Genomic DNA, 27,873 nt, shown 5'->3' with positions numbered 1-27,873 from the left:
AATTTTGAACCCTGATTATTAGCCTATATTTCTACACAAAGGCCTACAAACTCAGTTGTTAGCAGAGAGACCATATTTCTTGTTTTGTCTTGTCAGTGATGTAAGTCACTGGGAATTTCAATGCGAAAAGATAGAGTACCAGGGATAATATTCAAGGTGCAAAGATGCATTATCTCATTTAAAAAAAGAGGAAGAAAAAAAAATAACTGACTGAAAAATTCTCTGACCTTGGATATGCCAATTTGTAGTATTTTACCATCACTCATACATTCTTCTCTCACAAGGAAACAACACATTTATCCAAAAGGACTGGCATAAACTGCAAACAACTTACCCTGCAAGGGGGTATATATATATATATATATATATATATATATATATATATATATAGTGCATGGGTAGATATTATTACTGTATGAATGCTTTGAACTCAGTTATTTTTGTAATGAGGAGGTTCTAGGAGGAAATAGCACATTATGGCCATGCTGTGAAGAAATCCTGCTGTCCTATTATTAGACTAAAAAAAAGTGAAGTAATTGACAGACTGAAAAGAGAAACGATCAGAGGATTTCCCTTTTATGTCTTCGACTCCTCTGTTGATTCACACAGCAAGACTCAGTGACAAAACTGGCATTGTTAGGCCTAACCACAATTTATTAAAACACAAAGAAAATTGTGCAAAATACATCTAAAATGTTGCTTTGCGTCAGCAGACAAACATGAACAAGAGAACAATGCAATTCTCAGTTATGCCTTACACATTTTCTGTTACTTTTAAACATACAAAAAAACTCTTATCAATATACAGCATGTGTACTTAAAAAAATAAAATAAAAATACAAAAGTAATACTGACAACATTGCTGTGCCACGTGTGTAGCTTGAACAGCTCCTGAATTCTGAATGAAATATGCAAAATTATCACACACATCACCATCAATCTGGCTTTTATTTATGACAATGAATGTTCATTTTGACCTTGACGAGTAGACCAAGATTTTCTTTCACCTGTTTGAATCTTGTTAAGTAAAACCTTTCTTTATTATCCAAATAATTTACCTAAATACCATTCACCAAATATAATTGAGTAAATCCTCAGTACCTCTTTTAACAAGTCAACTCAAGCATCCCTTCTTCAACATTGCAATTTATGTGAACTTTGTTAGTTTAGAAATTCAAATGTGGGCTCTTCATTGTCATCACAAAAAATATCCTCAAAAACATTTGTCTCATTTAAAGGGTACATATCATGAATATCACTTTTTCAGTGCTTGTGCACAAACATTTGGGTATTTGTAGTGAATACCAACCCATAAACTGAAATAAAGAAAACCAAGTCAATTTCTTTGCAGGCTGCCAAGGTCAGAAAACATGGGATTCAAATAGCCATTCCGAGTTGGCTCCCCTATGTCACATGCTGGCTCATTAGAATATACCACCCTATAAATGAGTATCTCCACACACGGGTTAAAAACTACCTTTGCAAAGGTGCGCCGTATCTTTCTTGGAATCCAATCAGAGCAGACTGGGCTTTTTGGGAGAGGGACTTAAAGAGACAGGCTCTAAAACAGAGCATTTTAGACAGATATATTCAGACTGACAGTATGTGAAAAATAAATTGTTTTGAACGTTGTAAACATGTTCTAGTAAAAACCCAAATTACAAGTATGAACCTGAAAATGAGCCTGATATGTCTCCTTTAAATGTTTTGAATGAATGAAAACAGTTGAGGGCAACTGGGATCCTCCAAACACATTCTCAAATTACAAAACAAAATCTTTGCCGTCATCATCTCACCACTGTCCCGAGGAGTCACAGCTTTACAGTGTCATATGGCATTCATACCTGATGGCGAAATGGCGAGAAACCAACAGAGAACTTCAAGGAGTCATCGAGTGCTATTCTCCGGAGTGAGCCTCCAGGTCTGTGATCAGCACATTTCCATCCGACTCTGTAGCCTGTGAGCTGGTTTGTCTGTAATAAGCACTGCCGAGATTATGAAGCCCACGAAAACGTGAAGCGTTCCTCTTGTACACAAACCACATCGCTCCTGCCAGCAGAGCAAAGATCAGTACAGCCACCAGCACTGCAGCAGGGATGATGCCATGATGTAAACCTGAAATACACAACGTGATAGCTTTTATGTCGTCATATTTCTGTTTTAATGTATGGTCTCTTGGAATTACACGTATAAAGATACAAATACATATATATATTTTTGCAGTGATGGAAGAAGTATTATTCAGATCCTTTACTTTAGTAAAAGTACTAATACCATACTGTGAAAATAATCAATTACAAATTAAAGACCTGCATTTAAAACCTAAAGTAATAGTGTGTAAGTATCAACAGCAACATTTACTTAAGTCAAAAGTAGCATGTTCCTTGTCAGCATTTTATATTATATATGATGTTTCCAGATTAATATTCCTGCTGCATTAATGTGTATGTTGCATTTTACTGCTGTAGATGTTTAAGGTTGTGCTAATTTTAACTCCTTTATATACTGTTGGGTAGTTTAATCTACAGCAATGCATCATATTCTTTAAGAACATCATTTAGCATCGCTGTCCTGTGAGAACCACGTATCTCTAAGAGAAAAACAGCCCTGTTTCAGCTTTGTGACGAGGCATTTTCCAGCTAATCAAATTCAAATTCACCAAATTTGGAGATATGTCACAATGTAAAACAAATGCTCATGCTTGCTATATGGCACCTAACCAAAAGTGTAAATCATTTGAATTAAAGTGCACTTTACCATTTAGCGGTTCCACTTCCACCTCAGTAATTACATCTGCAAAAGAACACATACAGTGAAGTTCAATATAACTTATCATGTATCATCTTGGGTATTCAAACCACGTGGTATAAGCAAAGAAGTAAACCGACACTGACATTACATCCTGAAAGCTTATCGCTATGAAATGTGATCTTGATCAAAAATGGAAGTTAACATTTAAGTATCTCCCAGGCCTGTTTTGGAGAATGATGGTTTGTTGGAATTGTGATTTTTAAACTTTGTGGTAGCGGAAATAAGTTGTGAACAAAACATTGACATGATTATTTTGGGCACCCACAGCTAAGGCAACAAATATACAATATCTTGTATGAGTTCAACACAGGGGACCCGATATTCTTTCAGAAGGCCTCCCGATTCAACTTACCTGAGATGGTTTTGCAGACGAAGCCGAGCTGCTCGGTGCACTGTGACAGGTGCCACAAACCGTCAACCACCCTGGTAGTAACACAGGCATCTGCAGTCAGCAGCTTGGAGTCTGGGGCTTTGTTGGGCCAGTTGGTGTAGTCCATAGGTGAACCATCCACCCAGGCCATAGAATCAGCTAAAAGCAGAGGCCACAATTTAATGAAATGGGATTGCAGGTGATCGTGATCATACGATGGGTATGAGAGATTCTTACTGTCAATGTTGAAATACATCCCCAACCACACGGCGTGGTGAAGGAACCCCGACGACCACAGCTGCTCCAGAACAAAACGATTCTCTGTCTCACTCTCAATGGTCAGGACATCTGAGGTGTTGACTAGAAAGTGACAGCAGCACAACAAACTCACAACTACTGTGCAGTTCAAAGGAATAGTTTGACATTTTGGGAAACTCTCTGCAAGAAAAACGAATACGAATATTTACATTTACATCTATTTCCTCTAGACATTTTTAATTAAAAACGCCACCACAGTTTCCTAAAGCATTTCAGAGCAGCTCCTATATTTAACCTGTAGGGGGAGTATGTATTCCATCCTGAAGATTATAGTGACTTAACACATGTTCAATCATACCACTGTCATCTTACTAAAGCAACACATAACTTACACAGATAATGGCTACACAGGTAATGAATAACCACAATTATAAATCCCTACCTTTCTGCCTGCAGTACTCTCTTGACTCTTTGAATGTAAGTTTCTGCACCACAGGCTCAAAGTTGTAACAGCCATGTCCAAATTTCACCCACGTGGAGGGACACGCCACCTCATATGAGATAAATGGTTTACTGCCTGTGAGAGAGAGCGAGAGAGAGAGAGAGAGAGAGAGAGAGAGAGAGAGAGAGCAGGGGAAAGGCAGAAAATGGTTTCACACATTATGAGTGACAGAAACTCAGCAGCTGAGGAGCCGTGCCAAGCACTCAGATTTTCCCTGAAGTAGCACTGACTTGGTGGGGGAACATGACACAGGGCTCCTGGCAGCAGAGCTTCACAGTCAGCTCTCCGCCAGCCTCCGCTCACGTCCATGTATACACATTCTCCCGTCACAAAGTTGTCGTCGTCATCGGCTGCGTCCCAGTGTGTGTACACTGTGTCACTGCCATCTGACCACTGATAATTGATGCCACTCTGTAAGCAAGCACAGTCACCAAAGTGTCAGTGAAGAAGTTACACTTGTGGTGGCACTCTGCCAGTAACTCTCAACACTTAATTCACATGGACCTGTGACTGTGTTGTCTTTGCTGTATTGCATCTTTTGCACTTATGCTAACATTAGATTATTATATTATTTACATTAATATTACATAAATTATTGTACTTTTATAAAACATGTGTGCTGTGTATGACCGCCAAGTACTATATACTACTACTATAGTACAGTGGTACTGGGTGTCTGCAATGTGTGGACTATGTATCCACTCACAATTATTGGTATTTCACTGTGCTTACTGAAATACTGTACCCTGGGTTTGTTTTTTTTAATTTAGAACCACTACAAAATGTAAAAACTAAAATTTAAATATTTTTTTAAAACTCTTAACATTGACACGATATGTCCCATAGTTTAGTTAAGGAGGTGCATGTTTCTGAGGGCAGATTCCAGCTAGTTATTCATCAGAAGTGAAACACATTCAGTGTTCCACGACCACGGTACAATGATTCAACATGATTGGCAGCAGTCATAATAGTTACTAAACAGTGACAAAAATACAAATTTGTTAGTATTGAACTAGGATGGTTACTGTATCAATCAGTGCAATTAAAGTTAAAAGAACAAAATTATTGGCTCATGAGGCAGAAATGAAACAAGAGCATGCAAGATAAAAAAGAAAGAGAAAGAGAGAGCAACGGCTCCCTCACTTCCTGTGTTCATTTCTCTCTAAGACATTCCACGGGGGTTCAGCGATACTTGAATGTAAATGTTAAGGCTCTGACACATGCCTGATTAGAATACCTCTACATGGACAAAAGCCAGAGAAAATACCCTAGAGGCATACACCTTTAGACATAACACATTACTGTAGGTCCATTAAAAAACCATTTTAAGAGCTTATGGGAAACAGCTAGCTTGGAGGCTTGTTGGTCGCCATGACCGTGAGACTTAGAAAGCTACTGCTCCCGGCTACGTAATAGTCCGGCACACAACTCCCTGTAAACTACAATCTGTTGTTTTTACACTTTTACATGTTTTCATAAGGATAAAACAAATAAAAAACAAGAAATAACATGCTAATTAGTTAGCCAGGCTCATTGCATCCCCCTGTTTCCAGTCTTTATGTTAAGCTAACTAACTATGTACTAGTTACTATATAACTACAGCTTCATATTTACTGCACAGACATGAGCGTGCCATCAATATTCTTATTTAATTCTTGCTAAAAAGGTGACTACATGTATTTCCCAAAATTTCTTTAAAGACAAAATGTAGAAAAGCAGACAAACACACACAATGCCAACTCTCCAACACAAACATACAGCAGACATACACAGTGCAGAGGTATACAGTACATATTGCATGAGAGGATACATACGTCTTGACTATACAGTCCAATCCAGTGGGGGACTGCCAATCTATTGACAAGGACAGTAAGGAAAGCCTGGTGGTAGGCATCTGTAACGCTCACTAGGTCAGAATCATTCTCTATGCACATATGCATCGCGTCGTACCAGCTCATGTTGCCAGACACAACTTTGTAGCTGCGGCTCCTGTACTCAATATTGTCAGGGAGAGGGTGGTGATAGGAGTGGGTGGGGGGTTTGGATGTATCTGTACCAAAAAAAAAAGAGGGTAGAATGATTATTTCGAGGCATTAATGTTTAGGACATACACAATCAATGGATGACACATCAGTTAGAGAAGTAGTTTGATATTTTGGGCTCATTCGCTTTCTTGCAATGGAATACTCAGAAATAGTACCACCACACTGTTTTTTGTACCTAAACAACAATATGTAATGTGTTTGTTTTAGAGGTGCTGCCAGGCTAACTGTTTCCAGTCTATATGCTAAGTTAAGATAACCGTTTCCTGGCTTTAGCTTCATTTTTACAAGCAGATATGAGAGTGGTATCGATCTTCTCATCTAACTTTCGTCAAGAAAGTGAATGAGCGATTTTCCAAAAATGTTGGAACTATTCAACAACTAAAGCAATCAATTATTTTAATCACACAACACAAAGCCACATGAAAGCAGAGACCTGGTGTACCCATAGAAATGTGACTTACTACCATCACTGGTGTCATTGTGTGTTTAGAGTTTATTTCTTTAAAGTTAAATATATTTCAACCTGGCATATTTCCCCTAAATGTGGCCATTGTGACTCCATGCTATCTTTGCACTCGAGGATACGGGAAACGAGGATATCAGGGCAAGCTGCGCCAGCCTTCTACAGCTTCCCAAATAAACATGATTTTTACATAAATCATTGCAAACAGTACAGAAAGTACCCAACTGGAATAGCCCATATGGCTAACTGAATGGGGATCTACATATGGGTCAATACAATAGAATCACACCTGGTTGAAATATATCAAAATGGTCCTTTAAAGACACAATAAGTAACATCAGAATGCAGATGATGTGGGGAATGTGAAATGAAAATATCACAGACTCAAAATTAAATCCATATATGACATAATTGCACTGTTGTTGATTGTGCTTTGTTGCACCTGTAACCACACTCAACAGCTGTCACAGTACACTTTTAAACCACTGCTACAAGGTGAAAAGTTAAACCACTGGAGGTCAGCAAAGACAAAATTTCAGCTCAGGTTGTGAGCCTTTAAATGTCATTGTGTTTTCTATTTTGTTAATGTGTTTAATGATATATCTGTAGTACAGTATTTTCAGTTTTGATGATCTTCCATTATTTGTGGGCCAGTTCCACAGTATGTGGCTGTCAGGACAGAAAACAGAGAGAGAGAGAGAGAGAGAGAGAGAGAGAGAGAGAATAACTTTAAAGAGAAGTGCATCAGAGACCATTCAGCATCAGAAAGCCAGAGTGGTCTGACAGCAAAAGACAAAGACAGACATGCTGAAAAACAGTCAAAGAGGCAGTGAAAGACAGACAGTGAGAGGCAAAGATAAAGAAACTGAGGGAATCATACCTTGAGGTTTTTCACAAACAAAGCCATACCCACTCTCGCTGCATTTCTCATCGTACCACTTCCCTGTCAGGTGGAAGTTGTGGTTGTTGGACAGAACAGTACACAACGGCTCATCAGCAAATCCAGTGAGCCACTGATCCTCCTGAGGGGTCATAAAGTACATATCAATACACACAAATACACACAACCAATACTTGGTGTGTTTGCACATGTGAAATGGTGATTATAACTGTTCACATTATACCGCCACCTGCAACAGGTCAACCATTTCATGTGATTTAAGATGCAAGTCCATTTCTTTCCCAATTCTTTTTTATGCAAGAGTAGCAGAGTTGGAGGAGTTATTTTGAGAGTCCAGGGTTCCAGAAGTAAGAGTTCTGATTGTTTTCTGCACAGGGAATTTCAGGTGACTGTCACTTAGAACACTTCCTAGGCTTGGATGTGCACAAAACTCTTCTGGTTGAATTATATATATATATATATTTCTTTTTTTTTTTTTATAAAACGTCAAAGGTATATGTTTTTGGATGAATCCAGAAACAATTTTTTTGTGTTCACTTAACATAGTCTCAAACTCCTCCATCTGACATAGACGAGACTTGGAGCTGTGCAGAGTATACCTGTCTTGGCTCACAGTGCCCTGTTCAACAGCAGTTTAAGAACATAATAACGCTGTAAGAATAATGATTCACATATCACCCTTCCTCTATATACAAAAACAGACCAAAGATTTAGAAGAAGATCCTTTCTGCAAAAGCTGTTTTTTTTTTGACTTGTGAGGGATGATGCACATTCACACACACAGACACAAGCAGACATTAAGAATAGACAACAAATTGCTACGATTATAAAAGTTAGCAGTGTAGGTCAACCTAAAGCATTCACAGGCGCTTACAGTTAGGTAGCTCTTTGGTTCAATTGGAGACCAGTTGGTATAGCTGACTGATTTCCCATTGGTCCATTTCATGGAGTCCTCCAGACCAATCCACACACCTACAGAGCTTCCCTGGAGCAACATGGTGATGTAGGCTGTAGAAATGACAGTGTGACAACAGGAATATAAAAAACAAAAATAAAAACATAGAGCAGTATTCCTTTCTGACATGCCTACTAACAGAGCTAGAGAGGAGCACAAAAACTAAGTGAACTTCTCAAATTAGCCATTAGTCAGATGGTGGTGCAGTTCACTTTGCCTCTACCTTGTTCAATCTCGTTTTCTATAGCAACCAGCGAACCAGCGAATGAGGAGCAGATGGACTGGGCATCTTTCCAACTCTTTCCCTCCTTTGGGCTGTCAGGGAGGTGAAGCAGGAGACACTGCCAACACACACACACACACACACACACACACACACACACACACACACACACACACACACACACACACACAAAACATGAACATCACATTGTGAAATACAAATCCTTATTTCCCTATCACCACTAGGACTCTTGTTTGGAGAGGTCAGGATTCAAAGTAAAACAAAATCTGAGCATGTAGTCTTCTTTGATTGACGAGAAGGCTGTGATTTCATGTAACTGGTGTTTGGCAGCTTTATGCATCGACAAGAGCTCTGCTTCTAATGATTACAATTTTATTTATTTTTAAGATGATTTTTGGGGCATTTTAGGCCTTTATTTTCATAGGACAGATGAAGACATGAAAGAGAGGGGGAATGACATGCAGCAAAGGGCCGCAAGTCGGAGTCGAACCCGCAGCGTCGAGGAGTAAACCTCTATATATTACATTACATGTCATTTAGCTGACGCTTTTATCCAAAGCGACTTACAATTGCTATATATCAGAGGTTGCACGCCTCTGGAGCAACTAGGGGTTAAGTGTCTTGCTCAGGGACACATTGGTTGATGTATCGCAGTGGGAATCAAACCCAGATCTCCCACACCAAAGGCACGTGTTATATCCACTGTGCCATCACCACCACATGGGCACCTGCTCTACCAGGTAAGCTAACCAGGCGCCCTCTAATGATTACATTTCCATCAAGTTCAGATCGAAAAGCCACTTCAATTTATTTTTAACATTAAAACCAGTTAGAAAGGGTTGCCTATGTGGCCTAGAGGTTTAAGGCGTCATCCATGACCCATAAAGTCCAGGGTTCGAGTCTGTCCAGCGAACTTTGTGTCATGGTGTTCTCATCTCTCTCATTCCCCTTGTTTCCTGTCAACAACACTCTAATTAAATGCACCAAATGGCTTTGTTCCACAATTGCTGATCATGCAGAGAAAAGACATTGCTACAAGGCTTTTCATTCTGTTTAATATGATATGATAGTCTTGCTAAAGACTCCATCTATTCCACCTCACTGGGTCTCATCTGGTACTACACAGAATTTAGGAAAAGATCAGCTGGTTTTGCTCTTTATGGAGGTTGACTCAGCTTGAGCATGATCAGCGGGGGGGTTATTCTGAAGTTGTCAACATAACTCCATAAAGAACAGTGAATGTAAACACAAACATCCTGCTTCAACCCGAGAGGCAGCTGGGAATTTGTGGGAGAGAACGGGATAAAAAGAGCCACTTTTTTTGCAGTTGGCACAATTACAACAAAATAAGCAGATAACCATTTAAAACACTTTACTTTAACCCCCCATATCTAGCATTTATAAGCACTATATAAACATTTAATAAATGGTTTTTACTTACTTACTTGCACATTTGCCCTCTTGTACATCTGAATTTCCGTTCCCCTGCTCTAGCTCTGCGATTTATTATGTTGTTGTGTCGTTGATGTTGTTTTTTTGTATTCTGTTTTCATGTGAACCCTGGCTGCATTACAGATGTCCCCTAGTGGGAAAATAAAGATAACCTTAAACCTTATACCTGTCTTACTTTACCAGCTTTACAATCATATACTGAGTTAAGGCTCTATATGAAAGTCAGCAAATAATTTGAGGTGTCTTTGCCTCGAGTGACAGGTGAATTTCACACATCCATGATGGCTGTTGCTACTCGACCCAGCTCAGCTCCACCCTGCTACTTGAATTTGGATTTGTTTTGTCTCCAAACAACTGATAAGATGGCTGCAAATTGTAAACTTCAAAATAACCCATCAGACAGGGGTAACTGTTTGTTACGATGCTTTAATCTGAAATAAGGTATATAAATCAGTGATTCAACAGTGTGTGTGTGTGTGTGTGTGTGTGTGTGTGTGTGTGTGTGTGTGTGTGTGTGCGTGTCCAAGTGTCTGAACCTTGTGTCCAAAGTACAGCCAATTTTCCGGACATCCTCCGATGTAGTGCGGCTCCCTGGGAGTCTCCACCACAGACACAGTCTTTCTCTTGCAAACGTAGCCGTGGAGATCGCTGCATTTATTCGCCGACCATTTCCCTGCGACATACCAAGAAAACCTCAACACATTCTAGCATGTGCAGGTAAAACATGTGTCAGTGAGTGTTTTTGCACGTGCATGTGCTTACCTGACGAAGAGGACATGGTGACACACAACTCGTTTTTCCTTGGACCACCACTGGTACTCCCCTGTTCCCAGTTCTGAAATTCTACCTTTGTCTTGTCGCTCCACCTGCAAACACACACACAAATACATTTAACGAAAGGCCCTCACTGATGTCCTGGTTTTAATGAACCTGCCACACAAGACTCTATATTTATACAGTGTATAATATATACTATATTTCACCTGCAGGTAATTTTTTCTTTGTAGCTGGGCTCTATTTCTGATTTAATGTCTTCAGTTTAAGTTTGTTTTAATGATTTGTACTTCAGTTGGCTTTAAGTTGCTTTCCCCTAGAGACCTGGGTATCGTTTCACCAAATTTGCAACATGCAAGCAACAATTTGCAACATGATCATTTCCTCTTGCTCATTTTAACATGTTTCACTGATCAAAACACTACCTGCGAATGAGCATTCAAAAGCCATGTACAACTCGCAAATGTATCAATTTGTGAGTAGCTGCCACCATCTGTTCACAAGCACGGCTCGCATATTGCTTTTGTGATTCTGGCCGATGGGTTGGAACTACATCAGGATTTCTTTACTTGAGACGGGGAACAAAGTGTCGACCGCTCTAAAAGAATCAGTGGCAGCCACAGGAAATGTTTAACAAACTTCAAAACACACACACACCTGACCTCCTCCCCAGGCTGACCAATGGACAGGCCGATCCACCAGTCTGTCGGGCCCAGCGAGAGCTGAGGAGACACAGTTATAGGAACAGAGATGAAAAAGAACTTCACTTTTAACCCTCCTCCTTTGCAATCCAGCCCTCACTGAGCCAGAAGATCGGCTTTTCAGAGCCTCTCTGCCATTCAGGCACTCTCCTTGGCCCGTGCTTCCCTTCTTTCATGGCCTTTTTTTGTTCCCTTTATCCCCTTACAAGCCTCAACACCACAAGAGACTTTTTTAGTGTGGTCCAAAAGGCTGCCGCCGAAAAACAGCCTTTTTTTACTCTCTGTGTGTGGGGGCACTCAAGCATGAAAGTGTCCGCACATGAGGTATGTTTTAGCTGGTCGACGTGTGTCTGTAAACACTTGAGTTTGTATGAGTGAGTCAATTGTTTGTTTTCACTGTGTGTGTGTGTGTGTGTGTGTGTGTGCGTGTGTGTGAACTGTTAGGAGAAAAGGCCTATTGGGCCATTCGTTGGAGAAGAGCCTCTGTGATTAAGTACACTGCTGTGGCTGTGTATTCCTGTGTGAAATCGTGCTCCTGCTCACTGAAACCCCAAAAAAAGTGTTAATGTCCCAACGCCCCTGGCATCATTATAGTCACGTAATTAGATGCTGGGAGTATTTGCATGGAGAAAAAGTAAATGTTAGATGCATTTTATATTTTTTTGTTAAATAAAATAGTTATTGAAATAACTGGAATACATTTTTTACATTCCAGTTTTTACAATGAAACGAATGAAAGAGATATTGCAATATAAATTAGTTGTGGTTTCTTCATCACAATAATATCATACACATTTGTGCTGTATATATGATATCGTCTAGTAGAAGTTTTTTATTACTTTAGCCGACATAATTATACTACAAAATTTAGATTCTGACAAATGCCTTAGGGTGTTTTTTTGATAATTCACTCCCATGTTTAGTTTTAAATGGGGAGGACAAAAAGTATTACAACTATTACAGTAGTGCTGTATGCTACCACCTCAGAGTTATTATAAAACAGAAGCCATCCTACAAATATATGGCAGTCTAGCAATACTGAAATTCTGTGAATCTAGGTTTTAGCAGTCACAATAACAGACCCGCCGCAAGCGCTCCTTGACAAAGTGCAGCTCCTCTCTGGAGTGAATGGACAGCAGGTAGGCTCCCATCATCTGACAGGCCAGAGAGACGGCGTCCCAATCAAAGGGTTGCTTGGCCAGCAGGTACTCAGCCCCGCGGTAAAACACCCAGGGCTCGCTCTCTGTGGTGGAGCCAGACAGACAATTACAACATTTTCAGGTAATACAATTTTAAATATATATCGATGGGTATAATGAATCAATACACAGTTCTAATTTCTTACTAACTGATGCTTCACATCTAATAATGGCATTCCACATAGAAGAAATACATTTTGTTGACTTGCATTTTTATTCTTATTATATGTATTTGAGATTTACTCAAAACACATAAAGTCTTTACAGTCTGTACAGCATAAAAGAACCTCTAACCGGATAAGAAAAACTCCAAAAAAGGTAAAGCAAGATGCTGTTCCAGAGTAGACAGGTAGCAGTAGTAGAATTACAATATTAAAAAAAAGAAAATACAATATTAAGAAAATAAGTATAGTAAAATTTAAGCATAATATAAAGTATGGTATTAAGTGTAATACGTTTGGGTTGTATGTGGATTCAATGGTAAGTCAGCCTTTTCTGCCAAATGATAAAGGTTTTTTAGTTAAACAATGAAGGAAATGGAAATCCCACTTACGCTCAGTGTACCAATAGGGTTTTTTCAGTTTATCACCTGCAACATAAGTCAGAGTTCGGTAAGTAATGCAGTACTGATGTGTGTATGTGCAGTATGTCGGGGGGGAGAGTGGTGGTTTTGAGGGCGTTTACCTCTGGACAGCTTGCAGATCCACTCGTGTTTGGTGTCACAGGGCTGAGGCATGAGAGTGTTGGTCAGGTCACTGTACATAGCACAGTCCCTCCTGTCATCCTCCTCGTTCTTATCCGCTATGAAGGACGTCACCACCTGCACCAAAACACACATAAGAGCCAAAAGCATAACGGATACAGCCTCTGAAAATAACTTTGTGTTACAACAAGGCGTCAACATCTGTATGTACTTACAGGAGAACCATCAGACCATTCCCAGGCTCCGGGATGTTCAAGGTCTCTCTTATTTAAACCCACCCAGAACCAGCGACCCTCTGTTCTAAAAAACAAAACAAAAAAGAAGCAGAACAAAAAGCACAATGCAATGAACGCAACATCGCTTTATAGGTAATGGTATATGGTGATATAATGTAAATTGTCTATAACTTTTGCTGGAAATTCTGGGGAATATTTCCAAGGAAATGTCACATCATACAAAGACATGGTGTTGCCCAATAAGGCTTCTGAACTGTCCTCTGGTTAGAAGTCTAGCAGATGTGAACGATTGGATGTCCGCAAATGTTCTTATAATAAATTCAAAATAAAAAGTTAGATTAAAAACACTTACTTGATTCTACAACATTATTAAACAATTACAGCACATCCACTATTGTTTACAATTGCCATTAAGAAACTTGATATTTTAAAATGTATTACTGTACTTAGTTACTTGACTTATTTATGTGTTGTTGTTTTTACTGGAGGCGTCCTGTAAAAAAATAAATCATCTGTAGACATATTATAAAACAATCCTAAACCATATTTCATCTTCAGAAGCCAATCATTAAATTGTGTACCTGCTGCTCTATGCACATCTAATAAAAACACCACAACTGATGCATTTATCAGTTCCCATGACATTCCTGCACTGACGAGGCCCAGAGGGCTGTACCAACCCTTCAAACATGGTAGAGAGGAGCTGCTTAACAAACACCTGCTCCTCATAGTGGTGGAAACTGGCCAGCTGAGCCCCGAGGGCCTGGCAGAAGAAGTTGGCTTCCACCCAGGAACGCTTCATCAGAACTTTCTCATCGTGGAACACCTAGAGGAGCAACACTTACTTTCAGCTGAGAGTTACAGTACATCTTAAATGGACAACAAACACTATCAATAAGGCTGTAGAGATGCATCATAGAAACAGTTTTTGTTTTTTCGGTATATTTTCATACATATATTCTGTGAATGTTTTCAGCAATTTCAAAATGTTTCTGGCATGAATGACAATAATATGTCAAACTTTCAAAAGCAATATAACAAAAAAGAACAGCAACATTATAACCCTGTAATACATGCATTTTTGGTGAACCACATAATGTTAAATTTTCTTTAAAATCTTTTCTCAATTCAAATGATTATTTTGAGGCAGTTCTTTGTAGCAGGCAGTAGCTTGTACTGTCACCTTACAAATTACTTTTGACTTGTTTAAGCAGCAATTACAAGCTATATTAAATAGCTATATTTATAGTGGTGGCTCCCCCTAGTGAATAAGACTCCTTTATGAAAAAGAAAAACACAAATGATAAAGGTGGGATTTGAACCTTCAGACTGGAGCACTTTCTTTTTCAGTTGAGCTCTCAGGACTCTAAAAAGTAATCTCAATATTTCAACCAAGATTCAACTTCACAGAGTCGCCTCACTTTTGTGATGCAGGTTTTAGGTTATTTCATGGATAGATAAATGCATCACACTATTTTAAAGGATTTGATTTGTTATTACTTATGTCTTGGAAAGTGTTAAGGGCTTTTCAAGGATTCTCTGTACATTTGAAATGTTTTAATGGATTATCTGCATGTTTAGGAGTTTTTAAAAGGCAACAAAAGGAAAAGACAAGGTTGATGAAGATGAAGTTTCTTCTTTCTCTTTGGATCTTGTGTTTATCATCCCCAGAGATGGTCCAGTGGGGAGCGACGCTGACTGACGACCAGGAGACGTGGGTTCAAACCCTGCCTCAGGTATGCCACACAGGAGTATTTGTGAAGAATGGATGTGATTTCATTTGTGTAATTTTCAACTTGCGAATTTCCAATGATCTCAACTTGCGAATTTCCAAATTTCCATGGAAGGGCCCGTCCGGAGTGGGAATGAAAAAATGATAAAGGTATAGTATGTCAAAAAAGGGGTGAAAAAAGTGATAGCATAGTATGTTGAAAAAAAGTCATTGTAAAGTTTGCCAAAAATAGTCATAGTATGTAGAAAAAAGTAATAGTATAGTATGTCAAAGAAAGTCTGGAAGAACATGCAAACTCCACAAAAAAAAAGCCCGTCCGGACTGGGAATTGAACCTCTGTCAGAGTCTGCAGTGCCATCTTGTTGGTGCTAGTTTTAACATTGCAAACCCCTGAGCCACTCTGCCACCAAATAACTCATGTTGAAAACATAGCATAGTATGTCAAAAAAGTTATAAAAAAGTCATGGTATACCACTTAACATATACAAAAGAACATCACAGGTAACTACACTTTGTGTCATGTGACCTTCATCACAGAAAACAAGAACATTAATATTAAAGAGACTGTTCTTCCCCGTAAAACGCTTCCAGAGGTCCTACCTTAAAACAGTGGAGCATCCCAGAGTGTGATTCCCACCCTGGAGGACAGGGGGCGTAGGCATCAATGTGGTGCTCTGGCAGCTGGACATCATGGTAACTGCTGATGCTCTGCTTGCACACTGAAAAGGCCTTGTGGGACTTGCAGTCTTTCACTTCCCAGTGACCCAAAGCTGGGCCACCTGACATAGCAACACATCCACCGGCACTGACTAAGGAAAGGAAAAGGAAAGGAGAAGATGAAGGAGTTGAAAAGGTGGAGGTAGTGTTGTAGTCAAGACCACCTAAACCGAGGCCGAGTCATCACCAAGACCGGAGTATATCCAGACCGAGAGAAGACCAGAGATTGAGGGGTTGAGACTGAGTCAAGACCAAGACCAGACCAGTGCCAGACAGCCAGAACTTCTTCTTCTGTCTCCGAGATATTACTTTCTTGGGAGTGCGTGTTAAGGGGGCGGGGAGAGGGGGTTAACAGTTACAAATTTCAAATTAGAAATGAGTCAAGTTATTGGTTGCATTTGAAGCAGGATGTTTTACATCCAATCAATGTAATGACGTTAACATATAAAATTAGACAATGCACAGTTAATTTAGTGATATCCCTGCAGTTGTGGTCTTGACCAGTCTTGAAATAAAATCCAGAGTCCTCTCTTTCTGAGACTGAGACAAGGAACACGCTGACTTATTGGGACTCTGTCTTATTCACCGTATCCCCCAGAGTTAGATAAGTCTATACATACCCTTCTCATCTCCGTGCGTGTCGTAACTGACGCACCTACCGCTAACCTCGCTTAGCCCAGATCCTGGAGGTAACCGGCTCCATCTAGCCTACTGCTCCCAATAAGTGACAAAATAACGCCAACATGTTCCTATTTACCTGTTGTGATTTGTATAGTCACAGCGTGTACAAATAACAAGGTCACATGAGACACAGCCATCTTCTAATCGTATACAAACTGGGAACTATATTCTCAGAAGGCGAAGCACTGCTACTTGGGCGGAGTGATTTGCTCGCAGCACCTGAGAAGCCCCGTGGTGAGGAATAGAGAGTTTGCCTGGAGTTCACTCAGTTACCCTTCTCATGGAGATGAGGGATATGGTGAATAAGCTAAAGTCCCAATAAGTCGGCGTGTTCCTTTAAGACCAAGACCGATCTTGAGTACTACAACACTGGGTGGAGGGGTATTTACATTAAACCAAATCCCCAGCTAAACACAATCACAGTATACTTATGCATAATAAGCAAATACAAATGTGCCGACCTGGTTGGTGTTTGTTCCAGTTTGTGAAGGTGAGAGGCAGCGAGGAGCCATTGTGAAGAAGCCAGCTGTACTCTCCCTTCTTCTCCTGGTCCGTGAGGCCGATCCAGTAATACCTGCTGCTGTTGGTCCCACTCTCGCTCAGCAAACTGTTGACAAATGCCTGCTCAAACCTGCCAGCACGAGGAAGAAGAGAGGAGAGGTGAGGGGACAGGAGCCAATGTTGCCACAAATAAAACACAATAAATCATTTGCTCAATAAACCACCTGTTTTCCACAGTTAGGAGAGAAGCCTTGCAGTAATATCCCATCAGTGCATCTCCATAGCTCTGTTCATGGCTAGTCACCATGTAGCAGGAGTGGCCATGTCGCTTCCAGCCCTGCAACATCAGCAAAACAATATCCCCTAATCAAACTCCATCTGTGTTGATGAAGCTTCTTTATATATTGCACAAAACAAAAACATCATCAAATATATATGTAGTACCTCCACAGAGGACCTGGAATTTAATCAAAACACACGTATGATAAGAATGTCATGGACTGAAGAAACAGCACTACAAAATAAAGTTGCAGTAACATTCAGCAGAGAGCACAGACACTGGGTTTGTGACGCAGAGGGAGAGATGAGAATTAAAGATACGAACAAATACAAACTAAAGTATACATGCACAGTTGATATGATAATATATCCAATAATATGTCCATAGCCCCCAGTATCTAAATTCATCAAGTACTTAACATTGGCACTGACTGTTTGGTCAGATTTGCGATTTATTTTACTTACAGTATTCTTTGTTCTGAGACTTCCCGATTTAAATAAAAAGAAATTGCCAGTTTTCATTCAGGCAAAGTTCTTCTATGGTTGCTTGTATTTAGGCAACATTTAATATTTGAGAACGTCTTTTCTAAAACGGTGCTTTGAGCAAAATGCTAACATCTATGGCATGATGATATTCATCAGGTAATATTTACCCAGTTCACGATCTTATTTTAGTCTGTTACATGTTTATATTTCTCAAGGTCTTTAAGGTTTGCTTTTGGCATCAAGTACCAAAACTCATTATTACGCCGTATTATTGGTACTTCTATTGATAACTTTCAATGCTACGCAGTCCTAATCTGGGGCAAAGGTTATTCTATAGGGGTGTGCAAAAAAATCGATTCACATTTGAATCGCGATTCAAGCTCTACCGATTTCAAAATCGATTCATAGAATTCCAAAAATCGATTCATATATTTTTTTTTTTTTTATTGCATGTCTACTGCAATCACACGGGAAAAGTAACTGCATTTACATACTGTAAATCCTTTTTTTAATCAAGAATCGTTTTTGAATCGAATAGCGATTTTGAATCAAATCTTGAGCCTGAAAATCGATATTGAATCGAATCGTGACATTTTCCGAATCGTGCACCCCTATTATTCTATGTGTTGCAATGATATGCAAGTGTGTGTGTTAGGCTGTGGTGGGAGTGTTTTGACAAGTGGTGTTAATTTTCCCCCTGTTCACCCCTAAATCCCATCTACCCCCCTATCTTCCATATACTTGGGGTCCAGAGGCCTACATAAACATTAACATGATAGCAACACTCAAAGCTTTCTTTAAAGCTAGAGTGTCTGCAGTCATATTATCAACAAAATGTCACTACAGTAAACATTTCCAACCCAGACAATGAAGAGACTAAAGTGGAAAATATAGTTTTGTTCGTTAAAACCCTGGCAGGAATCATCATAGACTGCTCGAGCATATCCACTGATATTGCGCCTTCAGGGCCATTTCTGGCCTCATGTTTCAGGGTATGAAATAGCCCGATGACTCAGGAGTCTGATATTCTTGTAAACAGAATCAGGGAGCAACATGAACTCCAGACAATACGTCAGCAGTGGAGTGAACCAGCTCATTGTGCTTCTGCAAGGGCAACTTGCTCAGAAGTTGAACTGCAGTGGGCGTGTGGCTCCGCCTCATGCACGTCCTGATCTGTATGGAGCTATTGTAACACTGCACAGCACATAATCTGCCTGACAGAGTCAAAAAAAAAGTCACTTTTGTTTCAGTCAGAATTTTGTTTTTAAGATGTGGTCAAACCATTAAACATTAACCAAGTCAACAAATCAGATTTTCTTACAAATCAAAGGGAGTCCATTACAAAGGAATACAGCTATCTATAAATTGCAGGAACGTCTGTCTGTCTGTCTGTGTGTTATGCACATATCTCTCGAACCGTTAGTCCGATGGATTTCAAACTTGACAGGTGTCTTGCTACGGGCATGAATAAGTGCAGTGCTAAGTTTGACGTTGTTTGGATTAGAAATGCAAATTATATCGTTAAATATGTAGGTAAAAGAAGCACCCATTGGCTTTTGCTACTCTAGCCGTTGGCAACTCACCCTCTCACACTGTGACCAGAGACAGAGACCAGCGGAGCTTTGGCAGCTAAAATGTGACATAAACCTCAGACCCACAAAAATGTGCAAAGTTGCACTACTTTGGACTGTCTTTGACTTTGAATAAACAAACGACAATTCCCGAATTTAAGGACGTTTCAGAATCCCACACATGCAAAGCACAACCAGCTACAGACAACAAGCAGACAGAGCGTGATGCAGGCTATCTATCTTATAAAGCGAGACGTATCTGTATATATGTGTGTCCGTGTTTGGGGGCGTGTTTGGGGGAGGAAGGTAACCTGCACATCACACGCAGACGCCACATGCAGAATGCTTTACAAAAGCGGGGGGGGACTCTTTTCCTGCTATTGTATTAAATTGCTATGAGCTGGCAGAACATGACGTAATCTCAGAGATTATTCCTTCAGAGCGCTGTGCAATGCGAGAAAATCTCAGAGTTGAACCAGGCAGACACATCAGTTTTCATCAGACTCATCCTGGGTCGGGTTAATTAAGTCTACTGCTAACTTACAACACTAACATTACCGTCGCCAAAATACCCCCGCGAATCAAATCCCCTACTTCACCATTAACCGTCAAGCCACTAAACCTGTATGGAATCTCTCTCTCTCTCTCTCTCTGCGCGCGCACACACACACGGTCCAGTTCTGGTGGTTGATTAACGCAGATATGTGCTGATTAGCTCTCATAATGGGCCAGTTGGGTAGCGCACTGCCATGAGTCCATGAGGCTAATGTCTGATTACTCCACATTTTCATTGTGATATTTTATGATTACATTCTGAATCTGCAGCGTTCTCTGTCAGGTAAATATAGTAGTACAATGTCTTCCTCTGATGTAGAAGTAGCCTACACTGTAATTCAGTAGTAGGCTATACAGTGGAGTTGCATATTAAGTGGTTTGGGTTCCTTCTGTAAGTAATTTTGGGGTACAATTTGGTTTTGAAGAATTCTACAGGCAGCAATACCACAGACCAAGCAATCGGCCCGTTCCAAACAGGCACATTTTCAGCGGGCACTGCACTAGTTATACAAATACTGGAACAACCTGAAACCAGAGTTGTGCCACATTATGGGTAAAGTCTTATCAGAGGTACATTAAGAAGATTAAGTGTTGCGTAATCATGTAATGTGTTGTTCTTGATCCCCTTCTAGTGAGAGGTTAGGGCAAAGGTTGAGCTACTATACAAAACTGGGTTTCCTTGTCTTGAATCAGCCATTGAGTAAATGTTGACCTGGATGTATGTGCGTGTACTTGTGCGGTCATGTTCCTACCTCAGGACAACCCTCATCCCAGGTTCCAGGCTGATAAATGGGATTCTGGCTTTCTCTTCTACACACAGCAGGCAGCCGCTCATCACATGAGGCTAAAAGCCAGTTACCTTCCTGTGAAAGAGGTAACACTTTACTCCCACTACGGCAACACCCGATGAATGCATACAAACATTACAAAAGGGATTAGAGCCAACACGATTAGATGATTAATTATATGTCGATAATTTAATATTTTGATAATTGATAAATAATCATTCGATTAGTCAGTTGATGGTTTCAGCTACTCAAATGAGAGATATGGTGCTTTTAGTTGTTTTAAATTAATTTAATATATTTGGGTTTTGAACTGTTGGTCAGACAAAAACAGACATTTGAAGACATTATCTTAGGCTCTAGAAAATTGTAATGGGCATACAGACCAAACAATTAATGAATAATAATAATAATCATCATCATCAATAGTTGCAGCTCTAAAAGGGATTCATTTCATTTAAATTTGCTAACTTAACTCACTTATAATTAGCTTCAAGAGCGTTTCTACAATAAAGAAGCACCAATACAGGGTTTCCCACCTCCCTGTCTGCTTTGACACAGAGTGTTGCATCCGTCAGGTTGCGAAGAGGGTGATACTGGTGCCAAAGAGTGAGAGTTACTGGGGAGCCATCAGACCACTCTACAGTCGGAGAAGATGCCTTTTTCCAAAGGCCGATCCAAGCCTCGATACTCTCCCCAGAAACTGTGAAATATGAGGGCGCGCAAACACACAAAATGGTATTTAGTATACCCTTGGTATACATACTATAACAAGTCGAACTTCATATAGTATCTGTATTGCATGATGCTGCTTACAGTTAGCCAGGAGGTTGAGCAGCATTTCCACGTCAGACAGAGAGTGGAGGCTGGTGAGGTTTGCCCCCTGAGAGCCACAGGCCCGGGAAGAATCCTCCCAGCTTCCTGCTTCTGTCTCTGACAGCAGCCGGTAGCAGAAACCATTATGAGGCCACCAGCCATTAGCACACTCTGTGCGGATATACTGCCAGTTCACTGTAAGAGGAAGAAGAATTGGGAGAGGGGAGGAGGAGAAATAAGAACACAACAGAATAGAATAACACAAATTCACAGCAAACATTGTTTTGGTCTAGCCACCAACAGCGCAATAGAGAGAAGGGTCAAAAGTCAAACTCCCCAGGTGGAGTGCAGCTGTTGAGGCCAAAAGCTACAAGAGCTAAAAAAGGTTATCGTACATTTTGCACTACGACTCATAATTCATCCGTGCTACAGTCTTGGATGTCAGGTATTTAAGCAATGCATGCGTGCACATGCTCTCACCTAGTGGCTCGGCTCTCTGGGTGTCGTTAGGCGTCTTCTTACAGATGTAAGGCAGAGCAGACTCACAGGACAGACTCTGCCAGTGACCCTCGAAGGCTGAGTTGTACACTCCACACTGGCTGTTGTCCTGCAGCGGGCTGGCAGGCAGAGCTGATGGGAACACAGTGATGGGAGCAATGTTTTATTTTTCGTGTTTTCTTCCTCATCTTTAGTTCCTCATTGTTAGAGCAACTTTTTCAGTTGCATCAGTGATGGGATTATTGTTATGGTAATGATCTTTTCAATATTAAAACTACAACAGACAACTCTCATTTCATTTCTTATTATGTTACATAAGGTGCCAGCTGAGAATGAGCGCAATGCATTGTATTGTGAGAGGTATTACCGACTGCTAATAAATAGCTATTGTTAAGCATACTCAGAGCAATTAACACTCAACGCTCTACAACGTCACTAAATGAGCTGATGAAGCTTCTCTGGCTCATAGATGTATTTATGTCATGCACACATTTTACAATCTGTTTCCACACTGTTCATCAACTCACGAGCAGGTTTTATGCACACTTTGAAGTGCACAAAATTGCAAGCGCTCTACACGATTTAACAATAAACCTACACACTGAACATATTCATGTTAAAAAAATCCCATGAAACAGACATTGCCCTCTCACTTATCCCTGGAGTAAACAGATAATCAGTACCTGTGGTGAAATTGACCAGTGATAGAGGTGCTCCATCAGACCACTGCCACCCCCGTCCATCCTTCAGGTGGTTCAGCCCGATCCACACCATCGCTCCAACACTTGCCAGTCGATCTACCACAAGATGCAAAAACACAATGTTGTCAGCAAATCTTATCTGATGTTCTTAGAAATAAATTATTGGTAAACTATCAGCTGGTCTCACATATCACTGTGGGATTTTAAATTAATCAGGACAGCAGACAGTGATAAAATACATACAGAGTGATCGAACAACACCAAAACCTAATCTGAAGCAGTATGAATGAAGAATCTGTACAGTGTAGTGTAATGTAGTTCTAGTTCTAGTGTACTGTTACTGTTACAACATGTACTGTACCTGTAATGATGCAGGTACAGCACGTGATGGATGTTTCATTCAGCAGCTTTACGGTCCTTGCATGTGTTTTCTACCAGATGCCTACCTCTGATGTACCTGTGCTCTGCTAGGCTGGTGATGCTGAGTAGATTTCCACCTTGAGCTTGACAGGTTGACAGCGCCTGACTCCAGGTTAGGATGGTGTACAGGTTGAACTGGTAACATGCATGCAGCTCCTGGTTTGATTCCCAGAAACGCTCACAACTGGAATCTATGAATAAAGCCATGAATTCAAAAGGCAATATGAAACAGAGAAGAAAAGAAAATCGAGTCAGTATGCACATATTCTCCAGGTGTGGGAAGGAGTGTATGCAGTGCACCATGGTCTAACGTTAATGTGAGCATAGAGCAAAATGGCCTGTCAAAGAAAAAATGAGAATGCAACAAACTGTCACTTCATTTTCACATGATATTGGGTTTGTATCTTTTTTGAAGTCAGATAAAATCTGCAATAATTTCATTATGGTGTGGTAGGAAAGATTTGAGCTTACTTAGACGTTAGTCTCGCATGGCCAGGCCTATCTCCACAACATTGCGGAGAAAAACATGCTCTGGTTTATTGGCATTTCTTTAAACCAATCACAATTGTCTCGGGCGGTGCTAAGCCCTGGACACAGCAACAGTGTCTCTGTAAAATAGCCTCGGGAAGGAACTTGTTTTGGTGGAACATGTGCACGTAGGGAGGCAAGCTCTGGAATTAAGATGGCTGTTGAATGTGTGATGAGAATTTTACACCAAAAAAAGATAGATATAATTTTATTGTCGGTTCTAGCTCGGAGGATGTTTCCCGAATCACATGCCAACACAAAGAAAGCGGAAGGTGAGGGACATCCGACCGAAAATGAGGGACATCGGGCACAGGAACAATCCCGTAAATGAAACGTCGGTGATATAGACTACTTAGACCTTAATAAGTAGAATATTTTTTGTATCGTGTGATTGTTGTGATCACAGTATATTCTATACCATCACCATCAACCACTAGGCCAGCATAAGCCCTAACATAAATTGTAAATACACTATATGGAAAACAGTAAATGGACACCCAACCATTACACCCTTATATGATTCTTGAACATTTCCTTTTAAAACCATTAATATGTTGATATGACTACTTAAGTTGAGCACTGACATTAGGCCATAATGTCTGGCTTACAGTTGGCGTTCCCTTTCATCCCAAAGGTGTTGGCTGGGGTTGAGTTCAGAGCTCTGTGCAGATCAGTCAGGTTCTCCACACCAAACTAAGAAATATATTTCATTATGGAACTTCCTTTGTGCATGTGGGCATTACGATGTTGAAACATACTTCAGGCCATGTAGCGTATTTACTCAAGTTCCTTTCTTACTCTATAGGCGTCTGTGTCCATTTTACCTTGCACCGGACAGAAGCCCCATCTTTCGGCCTCATCATAGCGAGTGGTGGTAGCACACCACTGAAGATGGTCCTCGCGCCCCTCGGTCGTGCACTCAGAGTACCATTTGTTGTTGTATTTAAAGGGAAAAGCACAGGGCATGCCATGTGCATTTCCCAACAAAGTGTGGATATCTGAAAATAAGACACAACTAGTATGATTATAAATGACAAATATCCTATGCAGGCAAGTCCGAAAGTCACAAAGACGAAGTCAATGTTTTGTGTTGCATAAGTGTGTCAAATGTCACCAAAGAGTCAGAGAGAACATACAGGATATTTCAGGCATTTACCTTCATATGGATATGAGCAGGGCCCCTCTCTGGGGGTGTTGTACCTTTTCCACTCATGATAGGAGTTTTTCTTTACCACCACCAAACGTCCAGCCACAGCCACCATCCACTGGGATGCCCCATACAGCATGTTTCCACTGCAGCGCCACCACAGCACAGGGAAAGCCATGTCGCACTCGAACGTGCCGAGCGGCTGCGTTGTGTCAGAGATGTTGAGGCCCAGGCACATGCTGGTGCCCAAATTGAAGAGGCGATGTCGGGAGACCCACTTCCACAGCATGCGGCGCGTGGGCCGCTCGCAGTCCTCCAGCACCAGGTTGGAGCGATCCACTGTGATGCAGCGTTTCAGCGGCTCGCTCTCCAGGATAAACAGACCCTTTTCTGGAAAGAGATGGATGAGAGACAAGAAGGAAAGGAGGGGAGGGGGAGGTGTGAAGAGAAGAGGGGTGAGAGACATGGGGGAGGAAGTGAGGAATTTATGTGAATGTGTAACACTGAGTGGGGAAGATGGATGGATGGACTGGTCTAGTCAGTGAGAGCACAAAACAATAGATTAATATATTGTATGATAGCATACCCCCTGAGGAAACCTTTTAACTTTCAACAAAGGGAGGATGTATACAGTACTGAATGTATACAAATTGCAATGTTGAAAAAGGCTGGAGGAATTATCTCTTCCTTTATGTTTCTATTGCATACAGGATACGAAAAACAAGAGTGTATATCGGGGGGTGTATTTTCACTGTTTGTGTTTATGGACTATATATATGGACTATACCATCGCATTAATATACATACACATATTAAATTGTGTATTGGACGGGAAGAAGAGTTGTTTTTTTTTCTGATCTGGACAAAATGAGTACCATGACAATGGTGAGTTACAATTTGAAAACTAGAAATTATGCAACAATCAATTATTTAAATTTTGATTATTTATTTGATTCATCAAGGTTTTTAGAATACTGTACAACATATCGGAAAGGTTCTCACAATTTCTCAGCACAAGGTGACATTCAAATTGCTTGTTTTGTGCAACTAACAGTCCAAAAGTATTCAATTTACGATATATTACAGTAAGCAGATAAAAACAGCTGGAACCTGAGAATGAGCCTTTAACTGTAACGATTAATCGATTATCAGAATTGCAGTCTATCGACTAATCAGTTCATCAATTGTCTCAACTCTGATTCAACATGCAATGATATAAAACTGAGGAAATCATCCGCACATATGAGAAGCTGGAATCAGTGAATGCTTGACGTTATTCCTTCATAAACTAATTGATTTTCAAAAAGACCATTGATAATCACTCAATAGACTAGGCGACAATTCACTTCAGCCCTATTGCAAACAGGATTACATGTTAACCAGCTGCATGTGTCCTTATTCAGATGTCACTTTATTAGGTTTTTATGTTTACTTTTAGTAATTAATTCATCTTGGGGACAAAAAAAAAGAGCACAGTACATGTTTCTCTTTATCAAAATGAACTTGCACAATTAGCTTGTCCTGTCCTTTACAGATAAACAAAATAACTGTTGGTAATGTGAGCCAAGCTGCAGCAGTGAGGCTCAAACTGTGGTCCAGAGGCCAACTAGGGAACGTGGAGATAGTTTAGGTGGGGTCCCCCAGGAGACTGAGGAATAGTTTGATTTCAATCACCATCCCTTCACACACAAGATCAGCACAATGACAACATGTTGTCATGATTGTTCAGTTCTCCTCCACATTTACTAATCAGTAGTTATAAAAGGCCTAATTACCTAAAAGCATAGGACAAAAGATGAAGTGTGGGCTTATTTTGCAGGAGATCATTAACAGTAAAAATAAATAATAACAAGGACCCCCGAGCAGCAGCTGTAGGCAGATGATTTCACTTACTGTAAAACTCCATGAGCTGTTTTTTCTCCAGGACCTCATCGTCCTCCTCGGTGACACACAGGCAGCTTTTCGCCAACAACACTGCTACACAAATAGTCGCCACGACAGCCACGGAGTCGAGGAAACGAAACAAATGCATTAACATTTCGACGGCGGGATACAATGTTGAAGTGCAAATGTCCGCACATTCCGAGGCTCCTGGTCAGAGAGAGTATTTTTGGGCTCGTTGTTTTTTTCCCCTCATAGAAAACTTTGAGAAGTTTTTCAGCGGGGGACCAGCAACGTCACGTCTGACGGAGGAGCTGCTGCTGCTCTGCCGTCTGTTTTCACTGGGACAGAGCAGTACAACTTTATTTAGACTGAACAAAAGGGCTCAGATAGATAGATAGATAGATAGATAGATAGATAGACAGATAGATAGATAGATAGATAGATAGATAGATAGATAGACAGATAGATAGATAGACAGGAAGACAGACAGACAGACAGACAGACAGGAAGACAGACAGACAGACAGAAAGATAAACAGAGAGAGATAGATAGATAGATAGATAGAGATAGATAGATAGAGATAGATACTTTCCCATTGTCGAATAGAAATATATAAAAGTTCTTTAAAAAAAAAATAGAAAAAAATATTCTACAATATTATAATATATAGAAAAAATAGAAATAAGAAATATGTAAAAATATACACACCACAATTTATAACAACAGTGTAAATAAGAATGCTAAAAATAAATGGAATCTATGATTAAGTGCATTAAAATGTATAGACCTACTTCTACAATTCAGAGCCAATTAATGTACTTTTTAGTTTTTTTAGCTATAGTTCCTTTGCAGATTCAGATTGATACAAAATATAGTTACAAAGACAATAATATGTATTATTATAGAATAAGATAAGGAGGGGAATTAGCAGTATATAAAGTACTTAACATTACCCCCC

At 40.2% G+C, this 27,873-nt stretch overlaps 1 protein-coding gene across 2 annotated transcripts; it reads right to left on the bottom strand.

Annotated features, from left to right (window-relative positions):
• Positions 1 to 628: 628 nt before the first annotated feature.
• Positions 629 to 27,238, bottom strand: pla2r1 (phospholipase A2 receptor 1). 2 transcript variants are annotated; one of them, XM_031306319.2, is made up of 30 exons: positions 26,925 to 27,238; positions 25,041 to 25,421; positions 24,709 to 24,882; positions 23,383 to 23,547; positions 22,919 to 23,032; positions 22,218 to 22,367; positions 21,738 to 21,932; positions 21,461 to 21,624; positions 20,889 to 20,999; positions 17,470 to 17,582; positions 17,206 to 17,375; positions 15,947 to 16,155; positions 14,295 to 14,440; positions 13,594 to 13,678; positions 13,360 to 13,495; positions 13,229 to 13,264; positions 12,559 to 12,719; positions 11,433 to 11,497; positions 10,764 to 10,867; positions 10,538 to 10,674; positions 8,529 to 8,646; positions 8,225 to 8,358; positions 7,330 to 7,471; positions 5,756 to 5,991; positions 4,172 to 4,352; positions 3,882 to 4,016; positions 3,419 to 3,541; positions 3,164 to 3,340; positions 2,758 to 2,793; positions 629 to 2,115 (listed from the first exon to the last, which is right to left on the bottom strand). In XM_031306319.2, exons 1-30 carry the CDS (start codon positions 27,067 to 27,069, stop codon positions 1,898 to 1,900), a joined length of 4,461 nt encoding a protein of 1,486 aa, XP_031162179.1. In that variant the 5' UTR covers positions 27,070 to 27,238; the 3' UTR covers positions 629 to 1,897. The 2 variants fall into 2 exon arrangements, with proteins under 2 accessions (XP_031162179.1, XP_031162180.1); XM_031306320.2 differs by lacking the exons at positions 24,709 to 24,882; positions 25,041 to 25,421; positions 26,925 to 27,238 and having other exon boundaries at positions 23,394 to 23,547.
• Positions 27,239 to 27,873: the final 635 nt, after the last annotated feature.

The sequence above is a fragment of the Sander lucioperca genome, chromosome 3, assembly GCF_008315115.2.
Source record: "Sander lucioperca isolate FBNREF2018 chromosome 3, SLUC_FBN_1.2, whole genome shotgun sequence".
In the NCBI taxonomy this organism is placed as follows: Eukaryota; Metazoa; Chordata; class Actinopteri; order Perciformes; family Percidae; genus Sander; species Sander lucioperca.
This window is presented reverse-complemented; position numbering and strand designations above follow the sequence as displayed.

Excerpts from the sequence above, each read along its gene's own strand:
- pla2r1 (XM_031306319.2), bottom strand. The coding sequence starts at position 27,069 with ATGTTAATGCATTTGTTTCGTTTCCTCGACTCCGTGGCTGTCGTGGCG. Across the intron at positions 8,647-10,537 it reads GGCTGTACTTTGGACACAAG|TGTCTCCTGCTTCACCTCCC; the intron begins GTTCAGACACTT and ends GTGTGTTGGCAG. Across the intron at positions 8,359-8,528 it reads AGAAAACGAGATTGAACAAG|CCTACATCACCATGTTGCTC; the intron begins GTAGAGGCAAAG and ends TCATTTCTACAG.